We start from the raw sequence: 13,554 nt of genomic DNA, 5'->3' as shown, positions 1-13,554 counted from the left end.
GATGTGCCAGAACCTAAAACTGCCTTTTCTTTCCTTTGATTTCCACTGGTTTAAAATTAGGTTTCAGTCCTGCCAAGACTTAGACACTCTGTGCATAGCCAGTGGAGACTGAATGATAAGACTGTCCCAGGGCAGCTCAATCCAAACAGGAGTGTGACAAGTCAATAGCCCTGTAGGAGTTCCTCTGTCTCCTTTTGATTATGGAGGAAGTTGAAATATTTAGCCCAGACAAAATACCTGACTTTTAGAGGACCTAAACTGGGAGAACTGAAAGCCACATGAAACACAGAAGAGGAAAGCCTGCTGGAATTATGCAACAGGGTCTGGCTTTTCCTTGCCTCAGTGAGGAACACAGCTTGGGTTTTCCCATCCCACAGAGCTTGCAGCTCCATGAAAGCAGGACACCCATCCTCACATGCAGAAATTGGGTGTGCAAAGCAGACACTGGACACTGGCAACTAAAGGGTGTGAGTAGATTAGCTAGTCCTTAGCTTGACTGGGTGTGCTCTCCTTATATCACTACTGAGAAGTGGTGGGTAGGTGAAGACCTGAGAGGTCTCTTTTCACAGAAAAACTCGAGCTGTAAGATGAGAAGGGACGAACAGAGATATTCTAGGCAGTGGGAGATAATTCTGTGATTCACATTTCTAAATTACAAAAGCAAAAGGCTTCCCCCACCCACCAAGGTACAGTTAATTCAGATGGCAGCCCATACTTCTAGCCACTAATCAGTTATGATTTCTGACTGAAATTATATTAAGGAAAGATTAGAACACATTTAAATAATCATTGCTTGAAATATTCCTAACATGTGCTTTATATTTGGACCATGTCCAGCACAATGTGGTCCTGCCTCATACCTAAAGTTAATGTTAATCTTAAAGTAATACAAATATTACTACTATTGTTAACAATATTATTACTGCAATAGTAAGGTGCTTAAAAACTCTTTTTACTAAATCTGAAGGAGATCCATTTCACTGCAGGTAGATGTGATGTTTAAAAGTACTTTCAGTCTGCAATGAGTTTAGGAATAGATATGTGTGCAAATCCACGTGTGTATATATATATATGCACATATGTATGTATATGTGCATATATATATGTGTGTGAATATATAAAATGTGTGAATTTCTATGCAAACAGATAGAATATATTACCTGTGCCTAACATCTCTATCCACATTATTTGAAAGCTTTAAATGTGCTATTTCGTGTGGTCACTAGATGGCACGACAGTACAAATGACTGTTAGAACGTTGGGCTTGCAAAAACATGTTTCACTGTGCTGTTTGGATGATATTGGGTTTTTTGAGTTTATTTGGGTTGTTGTTTTTTGGGGTTTTTTTGTGGTTTGAGTTGTTTGGGGTTTTTTTCCCATTTGTAAAATCCTGCTGCAGTTTGTCCCTTACAAGTATACATGTCATATACATGTCTTACCAGACAGCTGAGGCAGTCTGTCTACCTGTGAAATAAGTAAAAGCACCTGCTTCTGCCCACCTGCTACTGCCCCTCTGGGCACCCTGGCTCTCAGCTGCCCCAGGCCTCACTGAGGGCTCTACACTTCTCCTACTCTGCTGCCTACATAGCATGTCTCAATATCTTTCTTCCCTTTCTTTCTGGGAATGAAAGGCAGGGTCTTGCAGTCTCTACCTTGGTCAATGGTACTGTTATAAAGGAAAATTAAATGGTTACATACAAATAACTTCTATCATACATTAACCTAAAAATTGTAATTCTTCATAGTGCAATGTGGTTTTTTTAGATGGTGGTAGTGTCTTTTACATCTGTAATGGAAATTCATTTTCATCATCCAAGTTATCCTCTGGATGAGAAATTTATACTACCCTTTTTCATCCTCTTGCAGCTAAAATACATACAGAAATAGTGAATAAAATTAGCAACCATTCTCTTCTGCTTAAATAAAGAGCACCTAAACTTCCAAGACAGTTTTTCAGGAGAATTAAGTCATTCTATAAAACACTGTGAAATGACAGTTCTTTTGAAAATGTGTGACTTTTTTATTACGGTAGATAGCAGCCATTTTAATCAGCTAAATATTGTGTTAGAAGTTTGAATCTTGTCTTTGTGTCACCTTGATTGACAAAAAATCTCACAAATGCTCTAACTCTGTATGTCTGGAACTATATTTTTCGATCTTTTCAGCTTGCCATTTCTTGTTTTTGCTAACATACTCAGCATTATTGGCTAAGATCCCCCAAGCTATTCAGCAAAGACCAAAAATAACCACTTGTGTACTTTTGTTTCTTTTACTGCATTTCTTTGCATACATGCAGATCCGAGTCAGTCAAGGCAAAGAGCCTGCACATTTACTGAGCTTGTTCAAAAACAAACCACTTATAGTCTACAAGGATGGGACATCTAAGAAGGAGGGTCAGAAACCTGCTCCACCGACACGACTCTTCCAAATCCGCAGGAACCTAGCAGCCATTACTAGGATTGCAGAGGTAAGGTCACCTGCTAGGTAAACCATCCATTCCCAGTGGGAAATGATGGAGCTGCCATGAGCTTCTCTGACTAATCTTGTTGGGTAGTCACCTCTGGTAGGAACACAGAACTCCAAATCCAATCCACTGCTCTATTTGACAAACCAGTCTAGTAAACCAAAGAGAATATGTTGTAGCTGGCTGGAATCGGTCTACATTGTTCAGAGGAACTGAAAGAATACACACAGTGAAGAGTCAGTCGACAAAGAATAGACAAGTCATCAACCCCTATGAAATAGTCATTCCTACTGCAAACAGTCCTAAGTTTCGCCCTGCAAGTCAGTTCCTTGTCTTATATCCTTCTCTAATTTGTATCAGTATAAAACTAGGGGAGAACTGAAGACCAAAAGCATAGCAGATTAACATGTCTACACATTTTATATAAGCATGCAAAATCATAATTACATTATTTGAAGAGTTGAAGAATAAAACAATTTCTTTTTTTAATCTAGGTTGATGTTGACGCAATGTCACTAAACTCTAATGATGTCTTTGTTCTTAAACTGCCAAACAACTCTGGCTACACGTGGGTAGGAAAAGGAGCGAGTAAAGAAGAGGAACAAGGAGCTCAATACATTGCCAATGTTCTCAAATGCCAGACTGCTAAGATTAATGAAGGCCAGGAACCAGGTTCGTATGAGGCCACATGGCTGCTACTAGACAGCTGAGAATACACAGAGCTGCATGGAGACAGTAGGTTTAGATTAGATGTTAGGAAAAATACTTTGCTGTGAGGGTGGTGAGGCACTGGAACAGGTTGCCCAGAGAAGTGGTGGATGCCCCATCCCTGGAAGTGTTTAAGGAATGGCTGGATGAAGCTCTGTGTATGGCCCCCTCCAACCCAGGCCATTTTATAATTCTGTGATTTGTTCTAGGTATGCAACTGATACTGGTATTTTCACAAACTGCAGGAAGTACTGTAAGAAAAAAACGCATTCATCTTTGAGACAACCAAGAGATTGTTTGGGAATTTCTGAAATACTATCTAACAAGCTAGAACATGAAATGTTAAATCAGCTGGTGAATAAATTATATATTATGTATTTTAGAGGAATTCTGGAAAGCACTTGGAGGTAAAAAAGCATACCAGACTTCATCACAACTCTTGACAAAGGCTGAAGATCATCCCCCTCGCTTGTATGGTTGTTCTAATAAAACAGGCAGATTTATTGTGAGTATATGATGGATACTTTCTGTTTATATAGTTTCTGGTATATTTAGCCTTGGAAATCAGTGGTTATTAAATGAATTTGGGGATCTGGCTTAGCCAGGATTGGCAAGAACTAGAGAGTAGACATTTGATGCTTTAAACTATCCCAATGCTATGGATGAACAGAATAATTAATATTGCAGAAGGTTGCATCCAGAGCCTGCTCCTGCCTGGAAAGAGAGGCTTGCAGATGCAAAAAGATCAGGCATTTGCCCAGTCAAAACAAATTTAATTCTTGCAGAGCATCACCAGATTGCTATCAATTTGCTGAGAAAGAGCAGGTCAGTGCCTTGCCCCTTACGTGTTTGACAGTGGTGGACAATGCTGCTTGCCAAAAATCCCTAGCAGTCTGAAATTTTCCATAGAGATTTAAGATGTGTAATTGTGCCTTTAAGGTACTGGCCTGTGCTCAAGGAGGTAGGAAGACCTACTTCCCTGACAGAAATACCTGGAGCTATGCACTGGGTATTAAGTCTGTGATTCAGGCTTAATTGCTTACCATATTCTGGGAGGGCAATGCTGTGTCACCAGTTGGAAAGGACACACTCATTTTTATGTAGGGGACATAGCTGGCAGTCTCCTTAAGGCACAGCCCAGTCATTTGGAGAGGGATAAAACAAATAGGATCCTTTAATAAGGACTTTAAAATCTTACGAGAGTAGGAAAGTGTATTCTTCTAACAAGCTTCTAAAATACTCCTGGGAAATACAGTAATAGGAACCAGCCTATCTGCAGTAGTCTGCTGGGAGCTATGGACTTACTTTTTATTTTAAATTCCCTCCAAATTCTGTGAAATCCCTTCTTTCCTGTTGCCTTTCTCTAGTAACTGAATCACCACCATTAGAGGTCCCAGAAGAGGCAGGTGAGATCACTCTGACCTTCTGGCCACAGTTACACAGGGTGGGGAAAAGGAATGTCTTTTTCACCATCTGCTTATCATCCCCTTAGCACTCCTACATGACCACATATAGCCAAACCCTTGACAATCCTTTAAAAGTAGGAACCATTAGCTACATTATTATCTTTCCTTCTCATACAGAAGAATATTCAACTGCCTTTCTATCTTCCTGCACATTCTTGGAAGAGGCAAGCAGTCTGCCTTATGTTTGGGGACTAATCCTCAACTCACATTAGTCAACTGTAATGTCCCATTGCCAAGTGACTGGGAAGCTTGGTTGAGTGTGTATTTCATCTCTGAGCTCATCCCCTGCAAACCAAAACAGTTTCTTTACCAATTAATGAATGTAAGCTGCATAAATATATCAGTTTGGTTTGTTCAAGGTTCAAATTTCCCTGTCTCCTTCTTCTGGCAGACCTCAGTCCCAACTTAACAGTTGGTCAACAGTAGTCAACAATTATAATGTAGATCTTTGCTTCTCCTGAGGATATCTTACCAATTCTGAAAAACCAAAAGCTGCTTTTATAAGACCTGCCATTATGTGATCTGTTTCATTTCAGAGAAATACCTTTAACACATTCATCAAATAAGTTCAGGGTTTTATCCTTTAGGAGCCAAAAGTTCATCACCTCTGTACTTAACACTATAAAAATAGGTTAGGTCTTTGCAAAATTGTATGTCTTGATAAATCATTAAAAACAGAAGTGCCCTCAACACGTATTATCCTTTCTAGATTGAAGAGGTCCCAGGAGAATTCACTCAGGATGATTTGGCTGAAGATGATGTCATGCTGTTGGATGCTTGGGAGCAGGTGAGCTGTGTATTTGATTACTGCTTTTTGTGATAACAAGGATAATTTATTCTTAATCACTTAGTTCATAAGATGGGAGGAACAATCATCTTGACAGAATGGAAGCAGTTTTGTTCTCTTTAAATTATACCAAAAGGAGCTATACTTCTTGAGCTACATGTTGTGCTGGTGTTCACACGTGTGACTGAATTTCCAAGCATATTGTGAGACCATGGCAGGCACTTCTTATTTAAACCAATGGAGGCTGCAAGAGTATAAGCCCCAGCAGTGTTCTGGAAAGTTTCTCAATAGCATTCTTGACTTTATCACAAAAATGTACTAATTTAAAAAAAAGTTACTGTATTAGGTGTATTTAGAATCCACTAAATCCTTGTAGCAGGAGCCACCTACAAGAAGTCGTAGGAGAGAAAGGGACCAACACATAATGTCCATCACTGCCCAGTTCACTGAAAACTGAGAATGTGGAGAGCTTTTTGAATGACAGGCAAACTCGCTGAAGCTTTGGAGAACACATCTGTTTCTCACAGTATATTCTCTCTATCCTTCTTCTTCTTTTGGAGGAAAAGAGGAGAAGGCCCACACCCTGCTTCTCTTCTTTAGCCTAACCCTTAAGGAACAGAAGACTGAGGTTTTTGGAAATAAGAAGGAATGTCCATGGTTCATGTGAAAAGGAGTGATGGCGGGTGGTGGGAAAGAGCTGGATGGAAAGTAGTTGGGACATACCAACTCAGATAAGAAGTCTTGGGACATGTAGCTGGTTTCCAAGCAAATCCTGGAGAGGTAAAAAAGGGGGGTAGGGGCTTGCAGATCAAAGCTCTGGTTGTTGGGTGTTTCAGTTGGCTACCTAGCAGTCGCCCAGGGTAGCACATATCACAGGGCACAAATGCTGATGTGCATGCAGAGCTCAAATCAGACACAGTATTACTACCTGCACCCAAACAGCAATTTCCTTGTAAAAGTGTAAAAGATACCTATGGAAAAAGTAAATAGAGATCCTTTCATCAGAATGAATAAAGGTCTGGCCTTCCAGTGTCATAGAGAGCAGTGTGATTTCAGAGGGCATAATTACACTTTCTCACAAGGGAAAAAATCCCATCGGCTGTGGTTTGTGAGAGCTCTGTATCTCTGCAGTCTTTTCATAGCATGTATTCTTTCTCCTAGTGGAATCAACTATTTTGCACTTTACCAGCTGTACACAACATCCTTATAATACCAGGGGAGTTATGTCTTTCTTCTGTTTGCAGGTTTTCATCTGGATTGGGAAGGACGCTAATGAAACTGAGAGACAGGAATCTGTTAAATCGGGTAAATCAAATCAGTTTGGCAGATTTCTGAGTGAAGTAGCATCAATATTACTTAACGAAAAGGAAAATATGATGTAAAAGAAATTTAGTTACATTTACAGCATCTCAAAGTGTAACAGAGCTTATTAGGATTTAATACAGGAGATGATTATTTTCGCCTTTAAATGTGCTTTAAAACTCTGTAGGTTTATGAAGGATAAAATCAATCAAGATAGCATTATTGGCAGAGCTTTTTAAATAATATATAGGAGAGCCCTATGTACTGAAAAGAGAAGGAATTTAAAAGGAGCTCCCTACTGACCTGTACCCTCAATAATATGTATAGAGAAAGGATTGCTAGCAACTCCTTATAGTGCCACCCTTCACTAAGTTAAATTGCAGGAAGAAATTCCAATTACAGAACAAATCAAGATAACTTACGTGGCACGTACCTCATTGAAAAATCACATGTCATCCCTGGTGTAACTTAATATAGCTGAGCTATTCTGACAAAATTCATGCTGAAAACCTTCGTGTGTGTTTCCCTGGAGCAGCTAGGGTTATCTGGCTGTGTTTCCATATGTACTGATGTCATGTTGGGATGTCAAGGGAAACGACACTCACTGGCTTTTATATGGGCAAAATGGGAATGAAGCTTGTGCATCCTCACAGCACCAGCAAATGCTTTCTCCTGTTTAAGAGCCAAAAGCCTGCTGTATGGCAACAAACTGCTCAGAAAAGCAATCCCTCTGTTTTAACTTCATGGAAAATCCCTTTACTGCCAGCTGTGAAAAATCAGCCTTTACCTGATCATCTCCGTGCCTTTGAAATAATTAATTGAATACTGCATTATAGTAGCCCTGTGTTCTTTCACTATGGCTTTTAATGTATTTTTCATACCAAAGGAATGAACTAATATATTCCATGTTTTATTTCCTCTCTGTTTTTAGCCAAACGCTATATTGAAACTGATCCTTCTGGCAGAGATAAGGGAACCCCCATTGTAATTGTGAAGCAAGGGCATGAACCCCCCACATTCACAGGCTGGTTCCTGGCTTGGGACTCAAACAAATGGAAGAACTGATCTCTCCAAGGAGTCTCCAGCTTCAAGCCAAAGAATGATCAGAGCCCAGCTACTTTCTAGTATTTTCAAGCATAAGCTTATGCTACAATACGATGCATCTGTTGTTACACCTTCCTGAGCTTTGATGTATTTCTGTGAATAACCTAGAAGTTCTTAGCACTGGAAAGGATAAATGGTAATTGTAAACTGGCCAAGCGGGATGAGTGGGGCATTTCTAGTAGTAAATATAGAAAATGCTATCAATCCTTAATCTTAAAAGAAAGAAATACATTTTCTTTAATCTACTGATTCTTTAAAGAGAAGCTGTGAGTCAGTTTATTTTAATGTTCTAAAATGGACCAAATTCTGTCTTCACTTAAAAATCCATACTAAGGCCACAAAAATTCCTTTAGATTAAGGTCAAGATAATACTGTGCAGAATTTGACCTGATAGAGGAATAAAACTTACTTGTTGCAAGGAAAGGACTGCACCTGATTTAATTACTAGGCCCACGTATTGCTACACTCATTGAAAATTTCAGATAATGTCTGATGCACAGTGGGAGTTGTGGCTCACAGGGGGCAAATAATGGATGGGTATTTGGAGAAAGCTGTGCTTAACATATTTATTTACCCTGTTAATGCATATATGTGTGGAGCTTTAGACTGAATACTGTCAGAATATGAAACGGACTAAGGTTTTTTGCAGGACTGTCTATTGTATTGTAATGAATTCCTTTAGATTTATCTCTGAACCAGCTCCAGCTCCACCAGGTCTTTTTAACTAAAGCTCTTAAACACATTGTAGTGCACTAGTGCTTTGAAGTGGAAGCAAAAGTAACAGCTTCGAAAATACATACTCTGCCTTAACCAGATTGCTCTTAAGCCATACTTCACCTCAGCTGCCTTACTCAGCAGTACTCAGTTCTTCTTCAGCATGCAGACTCTTCACCTTGTCATGGGCAGGATGTCTTTCTAATTTTTTGTGCAGGTGTTAGACAAATACCAAGGACATCAAAAGCAAGGAAAGCCCTGGTTTTGGTAGAATTTCTGGGAATTTGGAATGTGAGTATGCACCATAGAATATGGCCTTCTCTTTAATCTCAGGCACATTTACTTGAGCTTTTTTTTATTCTGGTGAATTTAAAAGTAAGTTTTCAAAGTGGCTTTTATTTGTAACTTAGCCAGAAAAGATCTACTTAAGTGCAACAGGAAAACTTCTTCAAATCTTTAGGACGGCTTTGATCACTTATCCAGTAATGCTTGTTTTAAACAACAGTTTGTACAGCTGTAAATCATACCAATGTGGCTTTTTAATGACAGCATTTCAGCAGTTTTATTATTTTTGTAAGTTAGGATGGAAAGTGAAATTTTAGACATTTTTTTGTATTTTTTTAACATGCTTGGGATTTTGAATCAGGGTAATGCAAAAGAGTGAATTTAGTCTGAGCTCATCATATGAATGACAGAAGAATTGTGAAGCTAAGATATTAATTATAGGAATTAGCTTTAAATATTTGTTTAAATATCTGCTAATATATCTGGGCTGTATCTGATTGTAATTTCATTTAAAATAAAGTTACAAAAACCAGCATTCTGCCAAACTGATCTTCCTCTCTCTGACATATTGTAGGGCAGTGCTTGCACTGGTGTCTAGCAAGACTTCCTGAAAACCTAAGTATATACACCTAAGTATATACACTTTCCTTTTGAATGAACAGTGCAGTGAGAATTTACTTGTTTTCACTTTGGTACCATTTTACCCAATAGATCTTTAAGAAAAAATGCTACTGTTGTTAATCAAACTCTCTGGTTTTATAATTTTTGCTTGCAAAAATAATTGAGTACAGAAACAACTACTTTATAAAACAGGAAGAAATAGGTTTATGTTTGTTTTTAAATGATACATCTTGCTTTTAATTTGTGAGAGTAGATAAGATGTCCTTCTCCTTCTGGAAGGAGCACAAAGACCTTTTCAATGCCTCAGCCACCGAGCAGCCTGTAATTATCTGATTGTCATCTTCAACACATACATATGATTCTTCTCATTTTTTAAAAAATAACAGTTATAGTAGCTTCTGAACCAAGGATTAGACAAGATTTGTCCTTCTTGTACATAAACATCTTCCGGAACACTGAGGGCTCTGAACTGGCACAGTCTGCCAGCATATTCTCCAGCACTGTGAAAGCCTCTTTTCAGTTCCCTCACACAAGACAGAGGAGCTTTTGTGGTCTCCTGGCCTGGGCTTTTGAGTTTGTAATACATTGTTCTGGTATGTTGATTACTGATGTTGAGAAGAGCATTGAGAGCTCATAAGGGAACAGTGTTCTCCACCAGGCTTTAAGCACAACAGCTGCTAGCAACATTGTTCTTGGGTTTACTTGCCAGTGAGGAAGTTTATTTTTCATACATGTATGTGCAGTACACACAAAGATGTATTTCTTTCTCTCAAGAAGAAGAGAAGGAGAGAGGACAGACAGGATGGACTGTGAGTGCTTGGAAATATTAAAGATTAAGCTGTTTTCAAGAAAATATTTAAGAACCTAACATTATGAATACACATATCAAACCTGTCTGCCTTGTTTTCATAATAAATTTTGTAGATGTGTACACAGTCAAGTTCAGTGAAGAATAATCTATGGCTTGCATTATTATCACATAGTAATAATATGTTCACTCTACTTGAAATGGCAAAATTAGACCCTGATTTAGGAGTTTCATTATGCTACTACCAAACAGAAAGCATTCATGTTCCTTTGGTTGTAAACAAAACATCATTTTTCATCTTAATTTCATTGCAACAAAAAAAGTGTTAGGAATCCTTAGAGCTAACAGGACATCATAGTACTATGTAGTATTTATAGTACATAAAATACCATAATCTTAGAGTATAACTACAGATTATGCATGGGACAGGAGTCAGCTTCTGGAATCACTGCTCTAAATACCCATTTTGACCATAGCACAAACTATATAGAATTAGATTTGCTGTAAATGATTATGTTAAATGCAGCTAAATTCAGCTGAATGGTTTGATTTCTTGCCAGTGCAGACTCACACAGGCTTCAACTGCAGCAAGAAAATACTGGTGCTGGGAGATGGTAGACAGTAGGATTATGGTACTCTCTCACAGGAGAACTGAGGAATCATACAGAATATGTTTTGCTCACTGGAGCAGGAGATGCTCTCAGACATCTTTAGAGTTCTTTAGAGGCTAAAGGAAGACTTCTTGTTATACACTTTGTAATCTTCTTGTAGTCTTCATTTTTACTGAATGTAAAAGAATTAAAAAGAAGAAATTTGTTCAAACAAGGCTATTCTTTTCTATGGACTGAAATTATTCTTCTGAGTTGACTTCTCTATAGGAAAGCTTCAGAAGAAGCCTTCAAACTTTGCTTTAGGATACTACTGCTTCAGCACCATCTCACTGAAGTTCTGCTTTCATGGCTTAATTGAGCCAAATGCAAGTATATAAGCCAAAAAAAATTATCTAATAAAACCAGATCTAGATAATACTTTGCTGTGCTAACTCTACAAATCCTTGTTTTCCCTTCTTACAGCTAGGAGTTCTGATGCTAAAATCAAAGGAACTTCTGAAAACACAATCAGATCTTTAATCTACTACATGTCCTTAATGTCTAATTACATCCTCTCTTGACAGGCCTAAAGTTACTTTGCCCTGCTCTGCATATTAGCCCATTACCTTATGCTAAAAGTGAATATACTACACTCACTTCAGTTAAAGCTTCCAAGGTGCAAGGAGGAGAAGGGCTGACCCATGGGAACTGGGAGCCCCACTATAGCATAAAGTATTATTATTTTGGCCCTTCTCCCTCTGCTTGTCATTTTCCTCTCGACACTATAGCATATTTGCATTGCAGGGGGAAAAAAAGTTGCCTCTGCAGAACAGAAAAGCTGATTTATTTTTTTTTAAATAATAGCAGACAGAGTTGTTCCAGGGGAGTAAGCAGAAGGTGAAAGAGTCTATATCAGGCTTCGTCCTGAACACATCCACACTTCCACTCTGTGAGTGTTCCCTCCTCAAGGGGTTGTTGTGAGTGTACTGAGAACCCCAACACTGTACATTTTACCCCCACATTTAATCAGTCAGAAGTGAAATTTGGGCCTCTCTGCACATGAAATTAAAGCATCAATTGAAAGCATTGATTTTTATTGTTTGTTAAACTGCAGATCATTGCCTCAAAAATTAGCTGCATGGAGCCAAGCAGGGGAGACTGGAATAATCTAAACAGTATCCCACTGAAAGTCCCAGAGACACACATTTGCTTTTGCAGCAGCAATGCTTTGATTATTTTAAAAAAGCCTCTTGACCTTTGGTGCTAGAAGAGCACAGCTCTCCTTTTGTCTCTTCAACAGATACCAGAGAGGTGACTCAGGATGATTTACCAGCATTTGGCAATACTAACATCAAGGCTGGATGCAATCAGGTGATTTTAGTATCATTTTCCCAACAGTCCACCATGCTTTGTGTTGTCTGATACCCTTGCTACAGAACAAGCAGCTACAGAAACAATTGTGATTAAAATAGACCACTGATTGGAAGATTACAAATTTCCCTCGAGGGTTAGATTTTCACAGAAGTGTCTCAGAAAGGTCACAGGTTTCCTGTAATGGGCTTTGCAGCACATCAGAGTCCCCATTTAACCAGCTGAGTGGGCAGATAACTCTAATGGCACCAAAGATTGTTCTTCCCAACACTAACCAGCTACTCTCCTACTGTACTTGGGAAAGAAGTGGCAGTGAATGTCCTAGCAGCAAGAACAGGCAAGGAGCCCTCTCCAACAATCCCCTACTCTCTTTCTGGATAGGCCCAGGCAGCCTTCTGCTACCAGACTCTGTCTCATCCTAGCATTTGCAGATACACTTCAGCATCCAAATAATCCCATGTGTGAATTCCCAGAGCTCAAAAATCAAAGCGATTTTTTTAAGATTGTGTGAGGAAAGGTGATGAAAACTTAACTGAAAAAAGTGAAAAGCTTGGAGTTAGGACTGCTGTGGTGACTGCTAATGGCTATAATTTTATCTCAACTCTGACTTACCACGGGTCTGAAAAACATAGCAGCACATACATGCTTTAAGTGTCAGCCTGCTGTGCCTTCAATCAATCCTCTGCAAGGACTCAGAGATGAATGATTTGCAGGGAGTGCAGTGATGCTAACTTAAAAATCCCTGTATCTACAGTTGTGCTGAGATGAAAGACTGCAGATATCGGTATCCCTAAGCAGAAGGGCAGGGCTCTCTAAGTGACCCTCAGCAGGCAGAATCTCTCAGATTTAGTAACAGGCTTTCACAGAGTGACCTATGGCTTCAGAGGCCTTCCATCACTAACCAGGGAAGGGATATAACAGTTTGTCCTCTTTACAGCTTTCTCGTGCTTCCTCTGAAGATTCAGTTTGGGGTTGCATCTACTCGTGCTGAATGTATCATATATTTATCATATGCTATCTGAAATACAAAATCTTCAAAGCATAAAGACTTGCTTAAAAATATTCTTTTTGTTTACAATATGTCCATGCCTATTTTTTCTTGATTTTTCTTTTCCTGTAGTAGAGGGGCCTTGAATAAAATAATCAATTAGAAAAAAAAATGGTTATGTTCATAGTATCCCACTGCTGCTTCTGCTTCCTAGAGTCCTGCCTGGACTCAATCTTCTATGATCTGTCCTGGTAGAGGTGAAGAGGAAGGCCTTCAGAGAGAGGAAAACTGCAGAGCTTGCCCTTGCACCAGCTCTTGCAGTACTGCCTCCATTCACTGGAGCTCA

General features: G+C 39.0%; 1 protein-coding gene across 9 annotated transcripts in view; it reads left to right on the top strand.

The window, feature by feature from the left end:
• The window catches only part of SCIN (scinderin), a 66,592-nt gene extending 57,227 nt beyond the window's left edge, over window positions 1–9,365 (top strand). For all 9 annotated transcript variants that reach the window (XM_086855751.1, XM_086855759.1, XM_023920405.2 and 6 more), the window contains 6 exons: window positions 2,297–2,467; window positions 2,959–3,136; window positions 3,556–3,677; window positions 5,348–5,425; window positions 6,670–6,730; window positions 7,659–9,365. In XM_086855751.1, coding sequence (XP_086711877.1) covers window positions 2,297–2,467; window positions 2,959–3,136; window positions 3,556–3,677; window positions 5,348–5,425; window positions 6,670–6,730; window positions 7,659–7,792 — 744 coding nt within the window. In that variant the 3' untranslated portion in view covers window positions 7,793–9,365. The remainder of the gene's footprint in view (window positions 1–2,296; window positions 2,468–2,958; window positions 3,137–3,555; window positions 3,678–5,347; window positions 5,426–6,669; window positions 6,731–7,658) is intronic.
• The last annotated feature ends 4,189 nt before the right edge of the window (window positions 9,366–13,554 follow it).

Source organism: Cyanistes caeruleus, chromosome 1 (genome assembly GCF_971803275.1).
Source record: "Cyanistes caeruleus chromosome 1, bCyaCae1.hap1.1, whole genome shotgun sequence".
Lineage (NCBI taxonomy): Eukaryota > Metazoa > Chordata > Aves > Passeriformes > Paridae > Cyanistes > Cyanistes caeruleus.
Note: the sequence above shows the minus strand (reverse complement) of the source record. Positions and strands in the feature narration are given on the sequence as shown.